At 39.3% G+C, this 25850-nt stretch overlaps 1 protein-coding gene across 2 annotated transcripts in view; it reads right to left on the bottom strand.

Annotated features, from left to right (window-relative positions):
• PDE11A (phosphodiesterase 11A) overlaps window positions 1-25850 on the bottom strand; it is a 285421-nt gene that overhangs the window by 170979 nt on the left and 88592 nt on the right. For both annotated transcript variants that reach the window (XM_070422681.1, XM_070422682.1), the window contains 3 exons: window positions 21175-21264; window positions 13804-13944; window positions 462-526 (listed from right to left, as the gene is read on the bottom strand). In XM_070422681.1, the coding sequence (XP_070278782.1) occupies window positions 462-526; window positions 13804-13944; window positions 21175-21264 (296 nt within the window). The remainder of the gene's footprint in view (window positions 1-461; window positions 527-13803; window positions 13945-21174; window positions 21265-25850) is intronic.

Genomic DNA, 25850 nt, shown 5'->3' with positions numbered 1-25850 from the left:
CAGGGCAGTGCAAAGCTAACAGAAAGTCACTGATTGTTCCCAACCCTCCCTTTTAGCCTGTTAGAGCCTCAAAGATACATTAGAGGCAAAAAAAAAAAAAAGTGAATGACTAGAAACTCTCACTCTTTTTCCCCAAGGGATGCTATTACCCAGATATAAGGAAACAAAAAAGGAAGAAGAGAAATGAAGGACAGAATAAAGGAGAAAAAATTGTCTGTCTGTGTTGTTAGGAAATATCTAAAAATTTACTCCATTCATTAACAGCTTGAGATGTATACACATGCATTTTTAAATTACAGTTTTTGTTTAAGCCCTGAAAGACAGAACAGTGATGATATTTGGCTGTACTCGCTGGTCTAAAAAAAGAACAACTCCTCTCCTCAAGGAATATATGCAATGCTGCCAACCCCAAGGACAGAAGACAAGGATCAAAAGACAAACCTGAAACTCACAAGCCCTACCTGTTCTCAGCTTCGGCACTGCACTTTGGGGACAGCAATTCAAAGGATTTGGTAAACTTCACCACCTGCCACACAGAAAGACAACAAATTCAAGTCAATTAAGGCTTTCTCACAGTTTAAAACAATGCAGTAAACAGTTTTAATCTTTGTAATGGCTATTACAATAATTGGAGATTAGAGAGGGTTTTTAAATGAAGAAATCCCAAGATTCTATCCTACTTTTGTTTTCTTTTTACATAACATATATTTCAAAGTTTTATTACATCTTACTAACTATGTATATATTTTACAATAAGGTGAGTAGTATTCTGTGGTGGGGAGGCAAAGGGACATCTCATTTGAGTGCAATTTTTTTTACTGTCCTTTTATCAACCCAATCAACATCCATGAAGGCTAACCACCTTTTAAAAAGGATGCCCTCTGTCAACCTCAAGCTCCTGAAGTTACCTTCATCATGGTTCTCAAGTGAACGTTTTGCTGCCACTGCCCAAAGGGTAAAGAGGAGGAAGTCACTTTCTTCAAAGATCATCCCCAGTGTGGACACTTCCCCCCTGACCTGTCCAGTGATACCAGCGCACCTACCAAAAGAGCTTGATCAAGATTTATTACATTGAATGGATTTATGGTCACAGAAAATGTAAAGGTAGTTCTTATTATGAGCTACCATTGGCTCTTACTATGGGCCATGCCCTATGTCAGAAGCTTCTTTGTTTAATTTCCCTATTACAACTCTGTAAAGTAGGGATTTTCATCTTCAGTTTCGCACAACTAGATGGGGAAATTAGGAGTGAAACAAATCCGCATGCTCTGGAGGGCCAGCTGTTTCATAACACTAAACATGTTGAGTGGGAAAGGCACTGTTTCTGTCCCCTTTTCACAAGATAAGCTACATGATAGAAAAACGAGTTCCTTATACGGAAAGGAATCATCTGAATGTCACTGGATGCTTCCAAGGTTGACATTTAGCTTTGCCTGTGCCAGATGCAGTCATGCTTCAAAAACCTTTTAAATTAACCACTTACGGGGAATTGATGGGCACCTGAGAAAATGATTTGGAAACTGGGAATAGCTTAAATATTTAAAAAGCTTTATCAGTGAGGTAATGGACCCAAACTAAGAAAATGCAACATTAGGAAAAAGATAAAAGAAAAGGCATCACAAAGAAAATTGCATCTGACTTGCTCAATGCAGGGCAGTAACAATAGCTCAACTGCAAGAAAATAATCTTGACAACTATAAAACATATTTCATTATATAGTCTAATGTGGCAAATTCTATTTCCCAAAGATGGCACAACAATGTCTCCTAGCCCACATCCCTCTCCATGAAATGACCCTGCCACCTTCCGACCAAATGGTACGTCTATGCTCTCTCTCTCCTTGAATCTAGGTGGGTTTCTGACCACTTTGACCAATAGAGTATGTGGAAGAGATGCTGTGTGCCTTTTAAGGTTGTCATAAAAGGTGATGCTGTCTCTGCCTCACTTGATGGAATCCTTGTGTCTGGAGCCCTGAGTCCACTATACCATAGAGAGAGGTCACATGTGGATTCCCTGGCCAGCATCCCAGCACAGGCACCAGACATATAAGTAAGCAAACCTTCACCCAAAGCCCAAATTTTGGTCGTTGCAGGCAAGGAAATTGCAGAGCAAGGGCCGTGTGCCTTTATTGAGAGTCATGGGTAGGGGAGCTTGTGGCACTCGGGAAGCACTGTCACTGGGTAATTTAAATGTAGCTGGCTCAAACAGAAGGGAGGGGAGGGGAAAACTGGGGAAGTCATCATGAGGCCTATCGCTTGAACACACATATTGAGGAGCGGGACCCAGAATGGGCAACAACTAGGCAAAAGTTCAAAGGAAGCAGGGTGATTGCCGACACTGGGACCCACTGAGGCAATGGTTCTCACAGCTTCATGTTACACAAACTCTTTCCTGGTCCTATAGCTATGCACATGGATTATCTATGTAGAAATGGAAATGATTTTTGTGCAGTAGAAAAGATAAGCCCATCGTAACAATTTTGTTGTCCTGGATGATAGCAGCCATTTTTAAAATCTAACCTAGCAGTCTTATGCCAGCGTTCTTTCAGGGCCTGCCTTAGAACTGATTTTACCACATTGCTGGTTTCTCTCATTAATGAATTCAATAAATCTTTGATACATGCTTGCTTTAGATTTGTGCAAAGGTTAGGCTTTTAACTTTTTGAAAGCAGTTTATTGACACAGCAAATATGTATTGTCTGTATGTGTCAGTAGAGCAATAGGCCCTGGGGCTACACATGTAAAAGTGAAAAAAAAAATCCCTGTGTGTATGGAGCTTACTTTATGGTAAGAGCTTAATTTGTTCTGGCTCCTCAAAAGTAGCGCTCCCTAGACTATTCTTAGATCTCACAAGGCCAGGGAGCCACAGAGAGACTATTTGCTATCACCAAATAATAAATCCCTCAAACTACCACTATACCCTAAATAATTCTTAAAGTTAGCCGAAACCGGTTTGGCTCAGTGGATAGAGCGTCGGCCTGCGGACTGAAAGGTCCCAGGTTCGATTCCGGTCAAGGGCATGTACCTGGGTTGTGGGCACATCCCCAGTGGGAGATGTGCAGGAGGCAGCTGATCGATGTTTCTCTCTCATCGATGTTTCTAACTCTCTCTCTCCCTTCCTCTCTGTAAAAAATCAATTAAAAAAATATATTTAAAGTTAAAAAGGTAGGATAATAGTAGGATAAAAAGTATAAGTGTTTATGTTTGCAGAATGAGGAACTGTCTGTGCCTTAGGAAAACAAACATGGGGAATGTCCAGAGTTTAAAAGAGAATAAAGATCTTTTAAACATGTTTTTTTTTTTAGCTGCTAAGGGATAGCGGCTTACAAAAAGACAGAAAGTAGAATAGAAAATCCTGAAATTTTAAAGCTATAAAAGTTGTAAATCTAGAATCATAAAGAATAAGATAAAAAAAGTACTTCTTGATGAAATGTCAGAATGTGTGAACTCTTGAAATATCAAAGAGGAACACTTTTTTATTGTTAATCCTTATCCTGAGGATAAATTTTCCATTGATTTTTAGGTAGAGTAAAAGGGAGGGAGGGAGGGAGAGAGGAACATCAATGTGAGACACATTGATTGTTGGCCTCCTGCAGGAGCCCCACCAGGGCTGGGGATCGAACCTGTAACCCAGGTATGTACCCTTGACCAGGAATTGAATCCGAGACGCTTTGGTGTTCAGGCTGATGCTCTAACCACTGAAACACACCAATCATGGCAAAAAAAGAGGAACTTTAAAAACTACCAAAAGGAAGAAACATGTTTTTCTAAAATGTTAGAACTTTTAATTCCAACCTAAATCACATGCTGGGGGGAAAACAACAACCAGGATGTAACATTTTGTTTTATTTTATTTCCTAAACTCATGTTTAATAAATAAAGGGAAAGTCAAAGATTGTGCATCTTTCAACTTCAGCACTCCACATCATGGAGAGTACTAGTTGTGTCCCCCAGTAAACCAGGCCATGGTGTGCTGATCAAAGTCAGACACTGGATTCGTGAACTTTGGTGTTGATCTTGTGTGTAATAGAGTTAACCTTACCCAGAGAAAGGTCTGGCCTTTGCCCTTGGCTCCTGAGAGGTGACCTCTAAGCCCTTAGAATGTCCAGCCATTCCAAGTGTCTTTGTTTACCCAGGTGCATTGGGCCAGCCAGATAGTAACAATGTGATTTAGGTTGAGGGCTTTGAGCCACACCTACAATGTGATCTGGGGGTGGGGTCTTTGGATCACCTGGTGTAAGTTAACCTTTGGAGGAGATGGAGACTGAGGTCAAACACATGGGTAACCAACTAGGTTTTGGTGATCAAACCCCAGTGAAGAATCTGGATGCCAAGGCTCAAGTGACCCTCCCTGTTTGGCAATACTTAATGCATGTTGTCACACATTGCCGCTGGGAGGGAGCACACCTGGATGCTCCACTGTTGGAACCCTCCTGGACTCTGCCCATGCATCTCTCCCATGGCTCATTTTAATCTGTCTCCTTTCCTAATAAACCATAACCATGAGCATAACAGTCTTCAGTGAGTTCCGTGAGCCCTTCCAGCAAAATACTGAGGCTGAGGGTGGTCTTGGGAAGCCCCAAATTTGTCATTGGAGGTATAAGCGAGGAGAGTATTGGAGAGGATATTCCCTAACTTCACACCTTGTGTGATAATTCTTAGAAATTTATTAAAAATATAATGCATTTAAGTAGAAAACTATTTATAGTCAGACATCTGGGTTAAAAAACAGCAACAGCAAAAACAGTTGAATTATTTTGATAAAATTTAATGGGATATATAGTTTCACTGTGGAGATACAACTAACAAAAACAGATGAAAGCATAAATGAAAAAGAATAAAATTCCTGCTTTATTCGTTGACTTGGACCAATTGTGTGGTTCTTAGTTTTATTAATTTTTAAAATTTATTCTTTAAATCCAATTTTGATTTTATTATAGATGCACTAAATGAACATAGATTAAATAAATAAACATAAACTTATACACACTAAGTAAAAAGAGAATCTTATAAAAGAAATATCAGAGGCGGCTTATAGGTCAATTAAACTGAACAAAGTGGTTCTGAGCTCCACTGGCTGTTGATCAGCCCTGATTACTACACCCTGGGGAAGGCAGTGCACATGCCACAGTGAAGTAAACAAAATATCCCCACGCATCTCTGCCTGTTCTTTGGAAAAGCTCCATGGACAGTAGTCTTTTTGATTTGATATTTATCAGGCACTAGTTGGTCTGATATCCTCTCCATTTTTAAAAACATTTAAAAACAACTTAAAAGTACAAAAAAAAAAAGTCATGCTGAAATAGATATTCCTACCACCACAAAGAAAATAGAAATGATCTAAGTAATCCACCTTTTTTTAATTAGGGTTTTCTTAACCCCCATTCTATATAATAAAAGAGAAACATGTAAATTGACTGTCCCTCCACTACGCTCACCAGCCAATCTGGAGTGGGTATGCAAATTAACCTCATTGCCTTCGTGGAGACTGACAGCAGGTAGGAGGCAGCTCACAGGGCAGCCTGCTTGGCCGTTGCGGTGGGACCTGGGAGCAGGCAAGTGCAGCCACAGGCAGCACCCAGCATGGCCTGCTTGGCAGTACTGCGGTGTGGAGCAGGCAGGCCTTGCAGAGAGCAGAGAACCACTGGGAGTGGGCTTAAGCTGTCAGTAGGACATCCCCTGAGGACTCCCAGATTGGAGAGGGTGCAGGTCAGGCTGAGGGACACACACACACACACACACACACGCACACACCCTCCCTATACAAATTTCATGCACCAGGCCTCTAGTTTTTCCATAAGAGGACTACTCTACAAGAGCAAAATAATGATTGAATGCTCATCCACTACTATCCTTCTTGATAAATTATTTATTCACTCAATTAACATTTATCAAATGCTTAGTGTACCAGGTACTAACTCACAACACAGTACAGAGGGGAAGCAATTCACAAATGTAACATTTCACCATGGTATATATTAAAAGTGCTAGAAGTGCACAGAGAAGGGTGTTGAAGGAAGGTTCGTGTGAACTATGTCTTGAAGTGTGAGCAGGAGTACTCTAGGCTGAGAAGTGAGAAAATTTTTCCAAAATTAGAATTTTGGTATTAAACAGAGCACTCAATAGAGTTAACTGAACCTAATTCAATAAAGGGGCTAGTTACAGAAGCATAGGCAACTTCGTAAAGTAGGGCCTAGCAGCTTTGGAAAGCAGCCTTAGGTCTAAGGGAACACACCAGAGTGTAAGGGAGAGAAGGAGGCATGGAAGGAGGGGCTGGAGCTGTGGAAAGGAGCCTTACAAGAATCCAGCCATCTCTACAACTGGCAGAGAAAGATCAAGGGGAAAAATTACCTCCAACCTCTCTCTCCTTTTGCCCTTGAATCTTCTGCTGATCCCTCTTATTTGTAAAACTCAACTGGAAGCTAGAGAACAAGAAAGCCCAAGTGGCACAGTATGTAGAGATTAGTTTTCAAGGACACTGAGCTAAAAACAGAAAGACTGACAATAGATGGGAAGAGGCAGGGTTTGCAGACAATAGTCAATACAGAGTTGCTCTTCACCTCAGTCCTGTGCTTCCAAAAACCAGTAATGATAAAGAAAACCTCTTACTGTTTTGTCTTCCAGAATTGGTTAACCTCAAATGACCACCTGCCCTTGACCTGTCTCTATCCTTCCTCATGACTCCCCCAAGATGCACAAAAATGATAAAGATAACTTTCTTATCTACATGCTTCTGTAAAACCCCAGACCCCTTTCCTTTTCTTTGAGATGTTCCTTATTAATGAATGTTCTCCCTATTGCAATAACCTGGATGAAATTACTTCCTTAATCTCCTTGTGCATTCTGTCTTTCACTGGAACTATATGTGCAAAAGATACAGAGCAAATACCTGCATAAGCTAACCATGGGGAGGTTGGGAGTGGGGAGAGAAGAAAGGAATAAAACGAAGCTGAAGGCAGAGAAGAGAACCAAAAGCTAAGTTGATAGCACAGGTGACAGACCGTGAATGTTGGGCAGGTGCACTTGCCAGCCGTGAGCCCAGCTTCTGGCTGAGTGGCGCTCCCACTGTGGGAACACGTTGACCACCAGGGGCAGCTCCCGTGTTGAGCGTCTACCTCCTGGTAGTCAGTGTGCATCATAGTGACGGTAGTTCCAGTCGTTCCGATAGTTTCATCGTAACGGTCGCTTAGGCTTTTATATATATAGATTATTATATATTTTACTAGAGGCTCGATGCATGAAATTCGTGCAAGAGTAGGCCTTCACAGCCCCAGCTGCTTCGGCCCTCATGGCCCTGGCTGCCTTGTGACCCTGCAGCCCCCCCCCCTGCCCCCCCCCCCCCGCCCACTGGTCATTCTGGAAGGTCATTCCACCATCTGGTCTAATTAGCTCTTTATTATATAGGATATGTTATATATGATTTAAATATGTTAAATATATGTATATATTTAAGTACACATGCATAGCTTTAACACATATGTAACATGTATACATATATGTATATTTAGCTTAAATAAATGATATATCATTTATTGTTCTCACACTCAACTCACATCACTAATCATGTATCATATATTTATCATTTAACAAATTATTAAGGATGTGAGTTGAGTTAATTTAGTGACATAACTATTAATAAAGTTAATTAATGTACACAAACATATGATCTGATATGTTAATTATTAATGATGAGTATATACATATTATACATTCATCAGATAATCATCAGAATTTTTAGATATCTTCCATTTTGCACTCTAGAAAAAAACACGTGGAACAAAATGAAACAGAGTTTATGTTAGCTACCTTAGAAGGAGAAGAAAAATTAACGAAAGAAAGATGAGAAAATGGAAAGAAAGGAAATTAGCAAGGAAAACCTGGAGCAATTTTTACTATCCATTTAGGACGGAGAGGATTGAATTGAAGGCTGTTCCAGCACAATGGTGATCACCCCATCTCTTTCTCTGGGGAGTTGGATTCAGGGAGCTCATCTAGTTTAGTGGCTTAACTATATGTGTATTTCATATGAACCAAGAAGTTAAGGAACATGTTGGAAAACAAGTGTAGTTTGTGTTTCATGATTTAGAAAATGAACTCCAGGAACTAGCTTCATATTTATAAGCTCAGCTATAAAGTATTTCATAGAGTTCTGGACAATGACACAGCTGCCTGCCATCAGGATGATCCATGAAAGAAGAACACTTGTAAATAGTGGTGCTGAGACAGTGCCTGAGGACATAAGATTAAAATAGCTACATTTGCTTTCTTTGACTAAGCATGGAAAGAAATAGACATGATAGTAGATACATAAGCTAGAATGGAACGAAGAGAAGCGATAAAAATTGCTTAGACAGGTTCATGGAATGGCATATTAGCAGGGAATATTCAGTTCAAAGGACTAATAGTACCTAATGTTGACAGCAGCTAGCGATGGAACAATCCTTTCATTTTTTTCAGTCTAGTGGAAAATACCATTGACAAAGTCACTTGAAACTGATTGATTAAAACACTTACGAGAAGCAATTAATTTTGGCAGGAGAGAGGGTTTAGAAAGGCATTTCTCATTTCTATTTTTGGTATTCACTGAGTAAACTGATCAGTTTACACCTGACTGGCCAGTTTAACAACTATGAATGCAGTCTCTAGACACTGAGTTAAGAGTGTGAAATTTAGTTCTACCACTAAATTTAAATTATATCCTCCCCTTCCCCCTCAAATGTAGACAGGTCATAAAATATCATACATCTGTAATAACCAGCTTTTTAAAATATTCAAATCACAAAAAAGTAATTTGAAGTTCTTGTCTCCTGGAATGATTCTAATGAAATAGAGAAAAGCACAAGTTATTTTTTGAGGAAGAAAGTTTGGGCGTATTTTTTTCCCCTAAAATGATACTTTTTTTTCCCGATTGTAAAAAGTAGTGTATGTAATGCCAGTAGAGATGGTGCTATAAATTCATGCTTGGGCACATCTGTTCTCTTCCAAAAACAAAGACTGATAAAATACAGAAAGAGAAAACCAAAAAAGACATCCATCTAGAAGTTAAAGGGAAGAGAAAAGCGATGGGAAAGGAGGGACCAGAGAGGAGGGGGAAACAAAGATCTCTCAGACACAAGCCTGGAGACAGGCCTGCTGTGTGCCAAGTCTGAAAAAAGTCAGGCAGCAATGGTTGGAATGTCAGCCTCCTACTGGAGTCTGGGGTCTGAAAGTCTTCCTTGGAGACAGATGATTCAGCTTTACCTCCAGAAACTGGACCAAACTGTCTCTGGTTGAGTATAATATTATCACATAGCAGGAGACCCAAGCCACCCATAGAAGACCTGGTTCTTGACTAGGGGCCATGGAACTGTGCAAACTACTAGACAGGGAGGGAAGAGTGCAGGAAAGAATGAAAGAAAACAATGGCACAAACAAATACACAAAAACAGTTTTCCATGAAAATAAACTGCAATCCCAAACTTAAAAACACATGCACATTAATATCAACAGAATTGGACAAGATGACATAGACAAATCTCAGGCTGATGATTTAACAAACCTCTATCAGAGAATGACAGATGAGAAACAACACTATTAAGACTATAAATGATTTGAACACCATCATTTTGTTCTTGACTAATGGGTCATGGAAAGTCAATGGGAAAAGCCTCTTTTGGAAACCACTTTCCTCCCTGATTAAAAGAAAGACGTGTGAGAAGAAGTTTCCCTTTCTTCTTCTCCTGATGCATAGTTATCTGATGACACGGTGCCTGGAGCTGCGCCAGCCTCCTGGATGGTGAGAGTAAGAGCCAGCTGGTGAAGGCGGACCACTGAGACAAACACAGGGAAATAACGGAGCCTGGGTTCTTGATTATATCATCTGGCTGCTGCACAATCCCCAGAACTGCCTCCTGCAGACTTCTTGTTACACAAGATACAAATCTTGTTAAGTCCTTTTCCCTTGTATATTCTATTACTTGCAGAAATCCCCCAAATTGATCTATGAATTAAAGCAATTTCAATCAAAATCTCTACACAGTTTTTCATGGAAATGGATAAGCTGCTTCTTCAAATCTGTGTGGAAGAGCAACAAGTCAAAAATTGGCAAGCCAGTTTTAAAGGAGAACAACATTGAGGACTTGCCCTATCAGATACCAAGAGTATTCTAAAATTATAGAAATTTAGACATTGTGATACTGGTGCAGAAAAAGACCCATAGACCAGTGGGACAAAATAGTGAACTCAGGTATATATGGAAACTTAATGTAATATAAAAGTGGCATTACAAAGTGGGGGGTGGGGAAACAGTTCTGAGACAATTCATACACACACACACACACACACGCACACACACACACAGCTTTACACTATACAAAAAATAAATTCTATATGGATAAAGATGACCATAAATACCAGATGGGTTAAGGAAAATATGAGGAAGTCATTCTAACATAGAAGTAAAGCAGTTAAAAAAACAAACAAACTGGACAACAACCAGTAAGTACAAATCAAAAAGGAAGAATGATAAATGTAACACATTGAAATTAAAATACTCCATGTAACCAAGATACCTGTTGGGAGAGGCACATGAACCCTGAATGCACAGTCTTCCTGTTGTGCCTACACTGCAAGACCCCAATCTCTCTAGATCTGGTTCCTTTCACAGGATTGTGTTCGTAGTGGACAAACTTGAGAGATGAGGTAACAGCTCTCTCCACACAGCAGGCTTGATACCACTCAATGGAAAAGAGGTGGATTCTCCAAGCACAATATTCCTCTTCGGAAATGCAGCCCACTGCATGTGTGGGCATCTGCTGCCCCTGCGGCACTTGGGGGAGATGGGGAGCCAGGACAATTGTAATGGTTTATAACGTAAAGTTTACATTTGTTTCTACAAGTACATGACCCATCATTTTTCGCCTTGGTTCTAGATGCATTCAGTACTCAATACTAGTCTCATTTATTATGTCTTCTTCATCACTTGCTTGGCTGGATTTCAATCTCTCATATTTTTCGGGAAGGACAGCTTGGAACTATATTTGCTGAACTCTTTATTGTAATTTAAAAATGTCTATCTGTGGCTTACATAATTGAATGTAAATTGATTGGATTTAAAATTGTGGGGTCACATTTTCTTTCCCTGAGGACTTTGTAGCTATTGCTACGTTTTCTCCTAGCACTGGAGAACGGTACACGGAAGTCTAACACCAGAATACATTCCTTCCACTAGGGTGACTTGATTCTTTTGTCTGGGTGCCATGCTTCTTGATTATCTTTGAAGTCCAAGCAGCAACCTTGGCAAAATACCTCCACAGCTTCTAAAAAGGAACTGAGCAGATTAGTCTCCTCTTTGTGCATATAGTTCACTTTTATCCCCAGACCCTGACTCTCTGGATGAAAAAGAAGAGTTCATCCTCATGTTGAGAACAGGGTAGGGGGACAAAGAGCAGAAATGATGGGGAATGGTCCAGAATTTCTGCTCTGATCCCCACAACTGCAGTCAGAATGTTCAACTGTGAGAGTTAAAAGGTCTTTTGAACTCGCGGTAATATACCAACACCTTTATGCTTATACTATCTAATCTAGTGTTTTTGACCCCCTCCACACTCTGTAGCATAAAGCTACTGCTGTCACTACTACTACTGCCTCCAGCACCTTCCATATCAATTTCTGTCATCAATTTTCTTTGATTTGGGAAAGAGCAAGACCACAGTATAACTCATCCATGTTAAACATGTTTTTATTGATTTCAGAGAGGAAGGGAGAGGGAGAAAGACATAAAAACATCAATGATGAGAGAGAATCATCGATCAGCTGCCTCCTGAACTCCTCCCACTGGGGATTGAGCCCGCAACCCGGGCATGTGCCCTGACCAAGAATCGAACATGACCTCCTGGTTCATAGGTCAACACCCAACCACTAAGCCATGCTGGCCGGGCCATCCATGTTAGAAGACTGGCAAGAATGACCACCTTAAGCTGGTTGAAATTACTTCCATGTCTGTTTATAACTGAACTAGCAAACAGTGAGCTTGTCCTGGTCCAGATTTTACCTGGCCCCTCAGCCACTTGCCCTCACAGGGACTTAAAAGTGACTCAAGGAATCCCACTCCTTCCTGCCCTTGCTTAGTGAAAGCTCACAGCCTGCCAGGCACCGAGGAGCAACCACCCCTTCCCACTCCTTTCAGGGGCTTAGAGTCAGAGGATAGGAGACTCTAGCAAGTCATTCAACTGTCTCAGCCTTATATTCTCATCTATAAAATGAGGGTGATGATAATACCTATCTCATCAGGATGCAGTGAGGATTCAATGAACTCAAGTGCTTCACAAAGCAACCAGAAGCACTCCATAAATATGGGCTGGGGTGTGTGTGTGTGTGTGTGTGTGTGTGTGTGTGTGTGTGTGTCTACCAAGGTTCCACTGAGTTTTACACAGTCATAGGATACTTGCAAGACAACTGTTGGTATAAACCACACTTGCTGAAAAAGAAAAACCCCAACTCTGCTAAAATATGGGGGAACATTCCTAAACATTTTAAACATATGTGAATTTTAAAAACATAATGTTGTAAGTTTTACAAAACTAATTAAATCTCCAAAATTTACTTCAAGTTTTATTTGTGAAATACAAACTGAAAGGAAAAGACAATAACCTTTTCTAGGTTAAGTACAGTAAAGTACCACTCTCAGAAGTATGAAAACAAAATTTCTAGACAATTCTTGGTCTTTGAAGGGAGTTTTCAGCAAAGATATTAAATTGCTGCTGAAGGGTTGGACAAACTACGGCCCGCGGGCGGGATCCGGCCCGTTTGAAATGAATAAAACTGAAAAAAAAAAAAAAGACCGTATCCTTTTATGTAATGATGTTTACTTTGAATTTATATTAGTTCACACAAACACTCCATCCATGCTTTTGTTCCAGCCCTCCGGTCCAGTTTAAGAACCCATTGTGGCCCTCGAGTCAAAAAGTTTGCCCACCCCTGGGTTAGACATTTAACTTTCAGGAAGGTATACTGATGATGATCATTATTTTCAATATTGTTGTGTATTTACCCAGCAGATTTCCCCTAAAGAGCCACAGGCCTTCACAGAACCTGAAAGCTGAGGTGCAGCAGCCTTAGCCCTTGACCTAGCTCCTAGCTTGATGCTGGCCTTTGGAGTAACAGGAGCCCCTGCGGTGAAGGAGAAATGAGCCTCCTCCATCTGACTGGGCGTTCTGTGCAAGTGTCCAGAGGTCCAAGGCAGCAGGCAAAGAGCCTTTTTCCCAGGCCAGAAGCAACAAGACAAACCTCTGCTGCACCGCCCAGGCCACCTGAGGCTGGTCACCCCTATCAGCTCAGTCCCAACTGTGTGGGCTCCAAGAGCCAAGGGCACCGCTTCTCCAGTGTTAGTTTGCTCCCTCCTCCCAGTAAAAGGACCTTGGAGCATTGTCTGGACTGCAATCCATGCCCATCAGTACTCGGGGCCTTACTGGGTGAATGTGAAGCCAGACCAGCACCTGAGCTTGTCTTCTATTCAGCTCTGTGAGACTAGGCCAAGCATTCATCCCTTAGTTCCCTCATCTGTAAACACATGGGACTGAGATATACATGTCACTAAGGTCCCTATCAGCGTAACAGTCTGTGTTTCTAAGGTGACAACAATACAAGACTGAAAACGCATGTAAAAAATAAAAGACTTTAATTGTATAAAAAGTCACCCCATAATTAGAAGAGTCATGAGAAGGGTGGTCCCAGTCCCCATTTCACACCCTTACTTACAAATAAACTAAACTTTATTGCATTCCCGCAGTCTCCAATTCTACATGACAGAAAAAAGATGGCTTACTGGTGACTCGATGTCCTCTAGGAGTAAAACAGAACAGCGCTCGCATTTCAGCAGAGTTTGGGCCCGGTGCATTATTTTCTTGACAATTTTCTCCAGGTCAGTCTGTTCCTCAAAGAGGTCGTTAACCACCTCTAGCAAAGCCTAGGAAAGATGAAAGGGATGTATTTAGATGAATACATGAGAGAATAAAAATGTTGATATTTTTTTCTCTCTCAAAATTCCATTTAGTTTTTGCTGTAATAAAGTATAAATATTTTTGTGTGGCTAATTTTTAAAACATTAATGATTATTTTGACATATTTCAATAATTTTGTTTTATAACAGTTTTGAACTGCAAAATACAACTTGAGAATAGTGCCAGTCTATAATCCCACATATTCCCACATATAGCTATATGACTATATCCCATATGGCTAATGACTACATGACTCATATAGTCATTAATTATAGGCTTCCCCTCCACCCCCACACACAGTAGTTTTTCTGCGATGCAACTAGGTATACACCCAACGTTTTATAAGTAACGAATACCTGATTCTCTCAAGAGCACATTTATTTTAGAAAATTACAAAGCAGCTCTTCACCCCATCAGGAAGAAATAGCTTCTTGGTCAAACTTGAGACTTATTTTCGCTAATACACATCTCTCACAGAAGTCTGAAAGAATTATAGCGGTGAATGCTAATTAGGTTTCAGAGTCTTCCAAATATATATATATATATATATATATATATATATATATATATATATATAACCCCCATTAATCTTTCTGCACAGAAGTATTGCTTCATCTCAATTTGTCCAGAAAAATATTTAAATTCTATATATAATCAGGAAAGAAAATACTATTAAAGTTTAGAACAGGAGAATAAAAGGGAAAACAAACAAACAAAAAATTTCTAACTTAAAAACTGGGTACTCATTTAATAAAAACAAATTCTAACTTAAAAAGAGTGAATAGTTTTTCTACTCATTGCAAAAGCAAGTTGTATTATCCAGCTAAATTTGTATGTTATTTAGCTGTTATTTTATCCAGCTAAATTTGCTTGCAATTTTTGCACTGAAATAATCGTTATTTGGAGTTTTTTATTACATGGATGTTTCCAGAGGTTTAAGAATAGTGGGCTAAGCCGAAACCGGTTTGGCTCAGTGGATAGAGCGTCGGCCTTCGGACTGAGGGGTCCAGGGTTCGATTCCGGTCAGGGGCATGTACCTGGGTTGCGGCGCATCCCCGGTGGGGGATGTGCAGGAGGCAGCTGATCGATGTTTCTCTCTCATCGATGTTTCTAGCTCTCTACCTCTCTCCCTTCCTCTCGGTGAAAAATCAATGGAATATATTAAAAAAAAAAAAAAAGAATAGTGGGCAATGTACAGGTGAAAATATTATGCTGCTATCCAAGAGCAATCAGAAAATTACACAGCCAGTGAATTGGCCAGAGGGTACTTTATTCAATTGAATTTAATAGGATGTGTCCTCTCAAGTCTGATCTCTTGCAAGAGGATTTCATGGGTTTTCAAATTCGCATCTATTCAGGGAGATGGTGTTGATCATCATCTTAGGGACATGGTTGATTTTCAACTTTCATAATGAATTTGATTTGTCCTGAAACCATTTGAAAATTTCTTCTCTGAGTCTATTCAGGTACAAAAGCATTTGAATGAGTTAATAGATCCATGAAATGAGTCTAGTTCACTGAGCATCTAAAAGAGGACCAAATATCCTAAGTGTTTTCTCTAAAGAGAGCTTGTGGAAATGGCTAATGAGGGCTCTATGATCCCAAAGCAAAGAGCAATACCAGGAGGTGAAAAAAGTTTTAAGTGCATCCTGATGATCTGGCATTTGGACAGCAAATTACCATAGAGGTCAATGTGCGATAATTTCATATCCAAATACAACATTAAAGATGAAGCAATTGTCTGAATAATTACCAACAGGAATTCCCTGTTATTAAGAAGGAAACATTATTTCTTTAATCATCCGGACTATTTCTACAGATGGATCATATTAACTGAACAATTATTTAACTTTTCAATTTGTTGTGACTGCGTGATAGGGCCTCTGGGACCCACACACAAGAACATTTATCTCAGAGGAAAAAATCATTCTGCCTTGAGTCTTGCACTGACAAATCGCATTATAGCAACTTTATTGTTTCTAATTAAAAATTGCTGCTGTACTAACAAGTAATAAAATTTTTTTCAAATAACAATGCAGTCTACCTCCAGAATAAGAGAAAGAGAAGAAAACCTGCATGATACGCAATTCAACAGACATCAGAGCCTTTCACACAGGTGAACACTCCCTGCTTCCTGACTTCATAGGCATTTCCCCCTCCTTCTTCTAGTGACTTTCTTTTTGTTCCTGGCCTCATTCTTGGATCTCTTCCCTTCTCCTTTTTCTTTAATCCTCACCCAAGGATATTTTTCCATTGATTTTTAGAGGGAGTGGAAGAGAGAGGGAAAGACAAAGAGAACTACCGATATGAGATAAACACACTGATTGGTTGCCTCCTGCACTCGCCCTGACCGGGGCTCAGTCCAGGGAGGGGCCTGCAACCAAGGTATGTGACCTTGACCAGAATCTAATCCAGGATCCTTCAGTCCACAGGCCAACACTCTATCCACTGAGTCAAACTAGCTAGGGCTCTTCCCTTCTCTTATCCACAAATTCTCCCCCAGATTAACCTACCTGATTGCCTAGTTTGAAATACTATCTATATGCTGATTACTCAACTGTTTACCTGCCAGCTGTACAAACCAGTCATTTTTCATTCATTTCCCATATCAGTAAGCCTTGTGTATTTCACCACTAATTTTAGGGGGAATCTCTCACTTCTCATTGACCGAGTCCTAGCTACAGTATTTTTTTTTCAGCTTATTGAGATACAATTAACATATAACTGTCTATAAGTTTAAGGTATATAACATGATGATTTGATACATGTATACTATATTCAAAATGCTTACTACAATAAGGTTAGTTAAATTATGCATAGCCTCACATAATTACATTCTTTGTGTGTGGTGAGAACATTAAGATTTACTCTCTTAGCAACTTTCAAGTATATGATAAGTATAGTTACAATGCTGAATATTAGGGCCCCAGAATTTATTCATCTTATAATTGAAAGTTTGTACACTTTGACTAGTCTCTCCACTTGCTTCACACCCCAGCCCTGGCAACCACCATTCTACTCTCTGTTTCTATGTGTTCTGCTTCTCATTGATCCAACATGTAGGTGAGATCATACAGTATTTGCCTTTCTCTGACTTATTTCACTTAGCACAGTGCCTTCAAGGTCCATCCATGTTGTCAGAAATGGCAGGATTTCCTTCTTTTTATGGCTGAATGATATTCTGTTGTGCATATACTACTATACACCATAATTTCTTTATACACTCATCCATCAATGAACACTTAGGTTGTTTCTATATCTGGGCTATTTTGAGTAGGGCTGCAATGAACATGGGGTTGCAGATATCTCTTTGGATACATACCCAGCAGATTACATGGAAGTTCACTTTTTAATTTTGTGGATCACCTCCATACTGTTTTCCATGGTGCACAAGAATTCCATTTTTTCCACATCCTAACCAACACTTGTTACTTCCTGTCTTTTTTATAAAAGTCATTTTCGTAGGTGTGAGGTGATACCTCATTTGGGTTTTGATTTGCATTGCCCTGGCAATTAGTGATGATGAGCATCGTTTCATGCACCTATTGATCATTTGTATGTCTTCTTTGGGGGGAAAAATGTTCAGATGTTCTGCCCATTTGTAATTAGGTTATTTGGGGGTTTTGCTATTGAATTGTATATTTTTGGATATTAACTGCCGGGAGCCGGTCCATCCTTGCTGCTTGACACAGTTGCTGCAGGGAAGAAACATCTGCACAGCATATGTTTCAAGGGACCTGGCGTATATGGCATACTGTTCTTAATATGTTTGCTCCCCTTCTTGGCACTATGTGTTTTAACCAAGGTCACCTCTCCGAGAAAGGTTGTTTCCCCAGGGAGGGATTTTCCCCTGAAGTTAGGGAGAGAATAAAACCCCTTAACTAAGTGCCAGGCGGGTAGTTAATCACTTTAACTAAGAACAATCACACTTAAGCTACATAATCTTTACTCCCTGGAATGGAGATAAGAAACAACGCCCTAACCTTTGGATAGAAATTGATAGGATTAAAATCAACTGGTATAAATACAGATGTAACAAGACAACAGAAAACAGAACCTAAAGACAGAACCTAGACAGAGAACCTAGAGACAGGACTTGGCTGGAGATCCTACACAGAACCTAGAAACAGAACCTAGCGAGAGAACCTGGCTGAAGAACCTAGGGACAGAACCTAGACACAGAATCTAGAGACAGGACTTAGCTGGAGATCCTATACAGAACCTAGAGACAGAACCTAGCGAGAGAACATGGCAAAAGATCCTGGACAGAACCTTGCTACAGAACTTGGCTGGAGAACCTAGACAGAACAAGGCAGGAGATCATGGATAAAACCTGGCTGGAGAACCTGGCTACAGAACATGGCTACAGAACCTGGCTGGAGAACCTGGCTACAGAACATGGCTACAGAACTTGGCTGGAGAACCTAGACAGAACCTGGCTACAGAATCTGGTGGGAGAACCTTGCTATGCTGATCAACTGAAAGCAGCCTCCATGTCCTTCCTTCTTCGCTGACCCCGTCCACACCTTTGGGGACCCCTGGACCTGTTGGGGTTGGACCCCAGCAATTAACCTCTTATCTGATATAAATGGTTTGCAAATATTTTCTCCCCATTCCATAGGCTGTGTTTTCATTGTTTTTATTGTTTCTTTTGCTGTGCAGATGCTTTTTAGCTTGATGTAGCTTCACTTGTTTATTCTTGCTTTTGTTGCTTGTGCTTTTGTGTCAGATCAAAAAAAAAAAAAAATCACTGGAGCTTTTCCCCTCATTTTCTTCTAGAATTTTTACAATTTCAGGTCTTACATTTAAGTCTTTTTTTTTTTTTGATATATCTTATTGATTTTTTATAGAGAGGAAGGGAGAGGGATAGAGAGTTAGAAACATCGATGAGAGAGAAACATCGATCAGCTGCATCCTGCACACTCCCTACTGGGGATGTGCCTGCAACCAAGGTACATGCCCTTGACCGGAATCAAACCTGGGACCCTTGAGTCCGCAGGCTGATGCTCTATCCACTGAGCCAAACCAGTTAGGGCTACATTTAAGTCTTTAATCCATTTCAAGTTAACTTTTGTAATAAGATAGGGCTCCAATCTTATTATTTTGCATGTGAATATCCAGTTTTCTCAACATCATTTATTGTGAAAAAATATCTTTTCATCAGTAAATATTCTTGGCCTCTTTGTCAAATATATATTGACTGTATAGACATGGGTTTATTTCTGGGATATGGATTCTATTCCACTGGTCTAGCTATCTGTTTTTGATGTCAGTGCCATACTGTTTTGATTACTATAGCCTCACAGTATAGTTTAAAATCAGGAAGTGTGATGCCTCCAGCTTTGTTCTTTTTCAGAATTGCTTTGGCTATTTGAGGTCTTTCCTTTCTGTCTCTAGACACACAGACCAAGCATTCTCCTGCCCCAGGGCCTTTGAATTTAATATTTCTAATGCCTGAAATGCTTTTCCCAGATCTTTGTGTAGCTTTGCTCTTTTGTTTCATTCAGGTCCCCACTTAAATATTACCTTCTTATAGTGGCCTTCTTAATCACTCTCTGAAATAAACATTCTCCCAAACTGTCCTTCAGGGACCAGTCTCTATCTCTTTATCTCACTTCATTTTTCTTTATAGCTTGTCTATTGTCTGTTGTTCCCACTAGAAGGCCAAGTTCTCTGAGGGCAGGGACTTTGAACAGATAGTGTCTGAAGAGTACCACATAATAAATATTTGTTGAATGAATAAATAAACTGTGCTATACATGAGGATGTAAAGATTAATAATATGTGAAGCGTGCTTTAAGGAGTTCAAAATGTAGTTGGAGAGGAGGGTCATCAATAAATACTATAGAGTGTGATAAGAATCCATAATAGACCAATGGCAGTATACACAAGGAAAAACAAACACAGAGGGCAAGATTAACTAGAAGTCTGAGCTGGGTCCTGAAGGAAATTCAAGGCAAATGGTAACGGGAGTCAAAAGGTGGACATTAGGCACTGAATGCAGAGGGAGAAATGTGGGTAAAGATATGAGAAAGTGAAGCAAATAGATTGTTTTCTGGAAAATTGGGACTATATTGCTAGAGTGCCACATGAAAGGAGGGGTATGGGACTAATGACAGGACTGATGATGAAATAAGGATCCAAATCAGAGAAAAGGTGTGGTATGCTATGCTGAAGAAGATTGCTGTAGTAGTGAACTGTGTTTATATGTGTACTATGAAATATTCATCAATCATAATGCTTAGCAAATGGAACTTTCAATCAATTTGACTACCAATTAATTGAGGGTTTCCAACCTTTGGGAACGTCTCGCTAAATATATTTTTAAGTTGTGACAGCAATTTCCCTATATTTAAAAATATAATGAGCCTAATATAATGTAACCTGTTTGATAGTTTAATATTTTTTGAGCATCTGTCTTTTTTTCAACTATTAAACTCTATAACTGGTGAAGAAGGTATATGAGGCCAATCTCTGTGCGTGTGTGTTTCTTTACAATCCTACTAGAGGCCCAGTGCATGAATTTGTGCACGGGTGGGGTCCGGCTGGCCCACCCCGATTGGGGCCCATTGACGGAGGGGCCACGGGTGGTTGGCCGGCCGCCCCCGCCCCCGATTGGGGGCCGATCGGGGCCCAGATCAGGCTGGTTGGCTGCCACAGTGCACGTCATAGCCACCAGTTGTTCCAGTTGTTCTGGTCATTCCGCCTTTCCGGTCACTGGGCATAGATAGAAAGATAGATAGATAGATAAAATAGTATTTGCATATTGTTCGGTTATCTTGTGATGGTCTGCCAGAAAACCTTTCAGTTCAAAAACAAAATCTGTGAAATGGGGTGAAATCATTTATAATATTCCTTGTTTCTTAAAGAAATTAAATTGTAAAAATATTACTAAATTGTGTTATTGTTTCAGAGCTATAAGAAAGCAAGACTATACCATCTGATAATATAGATGTGAAATTAATTTCCTTTTTAAAAGAAGCTGGTACTATTTCTTACATAAAAAACAACAGAGAATTTGTATCCACCTCCATTTGGGCTCATTGCTTAAAGGGGTCTTCAACCACAGACTTGTAGGATTATAGAACTGAAAAAGATTCCTGGACAGTTCCAATGTCATATGGGGTTAAATGACTCACAGACTCTTGAAAAACAGAGAGCTTTGAGGGTTGTGAACCAAATTTCTTTCTACTTACCCTGCTTCTTTCATATTCTTTCCTGGAGGCAGCAAATACCTGAGCATTAGATATGGCGATTCCACAGAATGGAAGATACATCTGCATAACCTGGGGGCAAAGAGAGTTAAGAGCATTGAAACATCACTGAACTAGATTCCACATTCCCTGCATATACTTAATTGTAATACTTTCTTTTCCACCATAGAGATTGCGTAAGGCATTATTGATACTGGTAGCTTAACTTCAGAGTTAACTATAAGATGGTCTCAATTAAGCTTTAAGTAAAGATAGTAACATCTAAGAAGACATAAAGTAAAGCTACACATTATGATGGCTATGAGACAGGAACTGTGTCTAAGTCATCTTTGTCTTCCTTCTTTGAACAATGAGAAATGAATAAACTCTGATATATCTAGAATTTAAGGCTCACACTCAAATTTAGAGGTAGGCAGCATATAAGTCAATTTCTTGTACATATGTAGCTGTAGCATGGAATCTCAGCTTGATCCTAGAACACTGTCAGCTTCAGATACAAATATTCCTGTTAGGATTGGCCCAGTAAGAACTTAGGGGCCAGAGAACCTAGTAGCCTCATGCAAAAGAGCGCAAACTGTGTGCTACTCTGCAGACATAATTGGACATGAATGCAAATTTGTAGGATGGTCCTACAGAAGTCTGTTTGAAAAAAGGCTGGGAATTCTTTAAGAGAGCACTTCTCCTACAGGAAGAAACAGGTCTGACTGATCCTAACAAATCTTTCTCATCACAAGGGGTCTAGTGTACATCTAGGGATTTTCAGTACTGCCTGGTATTCACACGCAAATTCAATTCCACAATCTCTAATTCCAGAGGAAAAGAGAATGCCCCAAATAAAAACCTAAAGCATTATCTCCCTAAACTCTTCATAAAATAGGATATTGTGACAATTATATATATTTGGGACTTCTCTAAAGCAGAGGGATAAGGGCATGTTTTTATATTACATTCTCTCTCTCTCTCTCTCTCTCTCTCTCTCTCACACACACACACACACACACACACACACACACACACCACATGCCCTGCAAAAATATACAGAGCAGTCACAAAACAGAGCAGTTTCTGCCATGCGCAGAGGGCAGAGCAGTGTTCACAGTTGTGGGGAGGGATGAGAACAGCAGGAGCAGATCTGCCCATGGACCAGAGAATGCAGGACACACATATGCAGGTCTGAGACACCCCTGGAACACCCAGAACATAATTACTTGGAGTGAAAGATGATTTTGCAGTGGCTTGAGATGGACAAAAGATGAAGGAAAATTCAATTAAAACCTTGCTTTGGCTACCTGGGCATACTCAACTCTGACCTTGGGTCCCCAAAAGTATTTCAGAATGCTGTAGAAGCTAATACTGTGACCCCAGTCTTAAAGAAGAGAGAAAATAGTAGGATTGGTATTAAGTAGAGGTATAAAATAAATGGTTTCATTGTTGCAGATATTTTTCAGGATAAATTCCTTCACCGAATTTGATTTAAAGTAAACCAATATTTAATAAGGACCTGCTTTATGCCAGATACTCTCACTTCATTTCTTCATTTGAATTGCACATCAATTCCCCACGGAGGAGCATTATGTACTAGTATTTTACAGACTGGGAAACTCAGTAACTTGCTCAAACTCACACAGGAACTCAGGCGCATCTAATTCTACAACTGATGCTCATTCCTACAACATGTTGCCTTCAAGAACTAAATGTTATTTCTGTTACCCCTTCTTTCCCCTTTCTTACTCCTCCTCCTCATGCCTTAAGAAGTTTGTCAATAAACCATTACAAAGCTGTCAACCTAAAGCTGTTGGATACTCTGCCAGAATTTCCCTGCCTTGGCCAGAATGGGACCATTTTCAACTTCACCTACACACTCAGACAGCATTTTCTTGCAGTTTTCTGGTTTTGTGTTTTTCTCTGCAGTAGAGAGATTGACAGTGATGGAGGTGGAAGGGAGGAGATGTGGGTTATTTATTTTAACTTTCCATCTTTTCTTCCTTTCTGTATTTATTTGCCTTCAGGGGCTAAGTTTAAGGTGGATTTTATAGGTCAAGCACATAGGAAGATGGCAATGATCAAATAAACATGTGAAATGCTTTCTAATATATCACAGGCTTGCTTTAATTTGTTTGTAGTACCATTATTTGTTGAGCTACAAGCATTGTGTATAATTAAAAAGAATCTGACTTTTAAATCAGATGACCATTGTCCTTTATTTGGCTGTTCTGTGAGAAAGTCAACAAGTCACTCAACCTCTCTGAACTTACTTCTTTATCAGTAAAATTCCTGGTTTAACTGGATAATCTTTCTGGTCCTTTTTGTTCTAATATTTGGAGATTCTAATAATTAGAAACATCAGTGAACTGCAATATTCTATTTGCTAGAGAAAACAAATAATTCAATAAACATGCTCATATGTTAGTCAAGATAATCACTTCTAGTAGTCATTGATATTTATAAAGTCCTTGGATATGATGTTAAGCCAGGGGTCCTCAAACTTTTTAAACAGGGGGCCAATTCACTGTCCCTCAGGCCATTGGAGGGCCGGACTATAGTTTAAAAAAAAACTATGAACAAATTCCTATGCACACTGCACATATCTTATTTTGAAGTAAAAAAAAACAAAATGGGAACAAATACAATATTTGTATTTGCATGTGGCCCGCGGGCCGTAGTTTGAGGACCCCTGTGTTAAGCATTTTATATATACTACGTCATTTGATCCTCACAATTATGTGGGTTATACTATTTGTCCCATTTTTCAGAAGAGAAAACTGAGGCTTTATAAACTTATCCAAAGTTGTTTGAAGATAAATCCTCCTGGGTCTCTTACATTTCTGCACATCTTAGAAACAAAGGTATCGGCTCTGTCTTTCAAGGTGTTTGTATAGTGAACAGCCTTGGAAAAAAGATAATGTCTTTTCCCAGAGCAAGAGCAGAATTACTATGCAATATAATTAAGATAAGATCACTCTCTGGAGCAGAGTTCAGGCAGGCTAACTGTCCATAATAAAAGATTTGGCTTCCCTACATTTGAGGTTCCTCTCCCATAACACATGCCCTGGGTAATCTACATGATAATGTTACTGGAGATTTTATCTCAAGCCAAAGCACCTGTTCACATAGCATTAAGACTGTTGTTTGTTTGTTTTCACTTGTCTTATAAGTTTACATATAAACTCCACAACATAGTTACTTAGTACTTGTAATTGCAAAGTAAGAGCCCCCGGAACAATTACTAAAATTCATGTTAAATTTCTTTACTCCTTTGTTCACTAAGCCAGTTGCTATTTTTTTTATTTCATTGATTCTCTCCTCTACTATATTACATTTTCCTTTATTTTAGTGATAAAACTAGAAAAGTTATGTACAGACTTAACAAAATCTAAATTTAACACCTTTAGAATCCTTGCAAATAAAATAAGGACCTTGGAATACTTTAACTCTTAACACTACTTTCCTGGTATACATATTACTTTTTTTCCTTGTTCTGTCTTGTTTTGTTACTGTAAATTGGACATCATCATCATTATTATTATTAGTTGATGCTTACTTATATTTAACCACAGATTTACCAAATTTTCCCTATTTATTCCTTTCAGCATCTTTTCCCTCCCATTCTGGGATTATTTTCTTATCTTTAAAAGATAATACTTTAGAATATCCTTTAGCATTGGTGGTAAATGATTTTTTTGTTTTGTATAAAAATATCTTTATTTTATGATCATCTTAAAAGGTAATTTAGCTGGGTATACAATTTTAGGTTGACAGCTATTTTCTCTGTTAGAATATATTATTCTCCTATCACGTGCAGTTGATGATGCTAAAAAGTCATCTTTCAACCTAATTCTTTGTAGATTATCCATCGTTGTCTTTGGTTTCTTTTAGAACCTCTATATGTCTTTGTTGAGCAACTGTACTTTTCCATCCTCAATCAAAAGCTTAATGAATCACACACACACACACACACACAAACACACACACATACACACACACATATAAATATTACTATAGAGACAATATCATACCTTCATGACACATTGCAAACTGATAGGAGAATTCATTTACAAAGGGAATGATCTACACTGTATCATTCATTCATTGGCACAATAATTCAACACTTTGGGCCCAGATTAAACTCCATTATGAATATCCATATGACAATATAATCAATAGAATTTCTATAGAAATGTACAGGATAAGCAGACAAATACATTTTGAAAGCAGGAAGTAAGAAGAAGCTAAAGTAGTAGGGAAATAGAAGATAATAAAAACTAAAATATTTTAATATCCTTTTTTTCCATCTCAGTGCAACAGATATCTTTTTTAAAAAAGATCTATCGCTCTATTCTGTTCTTTCTGAAGTCCCCCTCCTCCATAAAAAAAAAAAAAAATACTAATTTGGCTTTCACTACCTAGTTTCTGAATGCCAAAAGGTAAAAAAAGCCAGAATGACTAAGAAGCTAATGAGTCTGTACACCCTTGTGCAGCACTTTTCAGCTTGAAAGCACTTTATGGACATTGGCTAATTAATCTTTACAACATCCCACTAGAAAGGGAGTTAAACTGAAAACCATTAAACAGTGTGAAAAAGTCACTTTAGCCCTGGAAACTCATGAAAAGTATCACTAATAAGCATAAACTGTGAGCACTGGGACTTTCCATCAATG

Source organism: Myotis yumanensis, unplaced genomic scaffold, assembly GCF_028538775.1.
Source record: "Myotis yumanensis isolate MYYU_CA2020_CCGP unplaced genomic scaffold, mMyoYum1.0.hap1 SCAF_8, whole genome shotgun sequence".
NCBI lineage: Eukaryota > Metazoa > Chordata > Mammalia > Chiroptera > Vespertilionidae > Myotis > Myotis yumanensis.
This window is presented reverse-complemented; position numbering and strand designations above follow the sequence as displayed.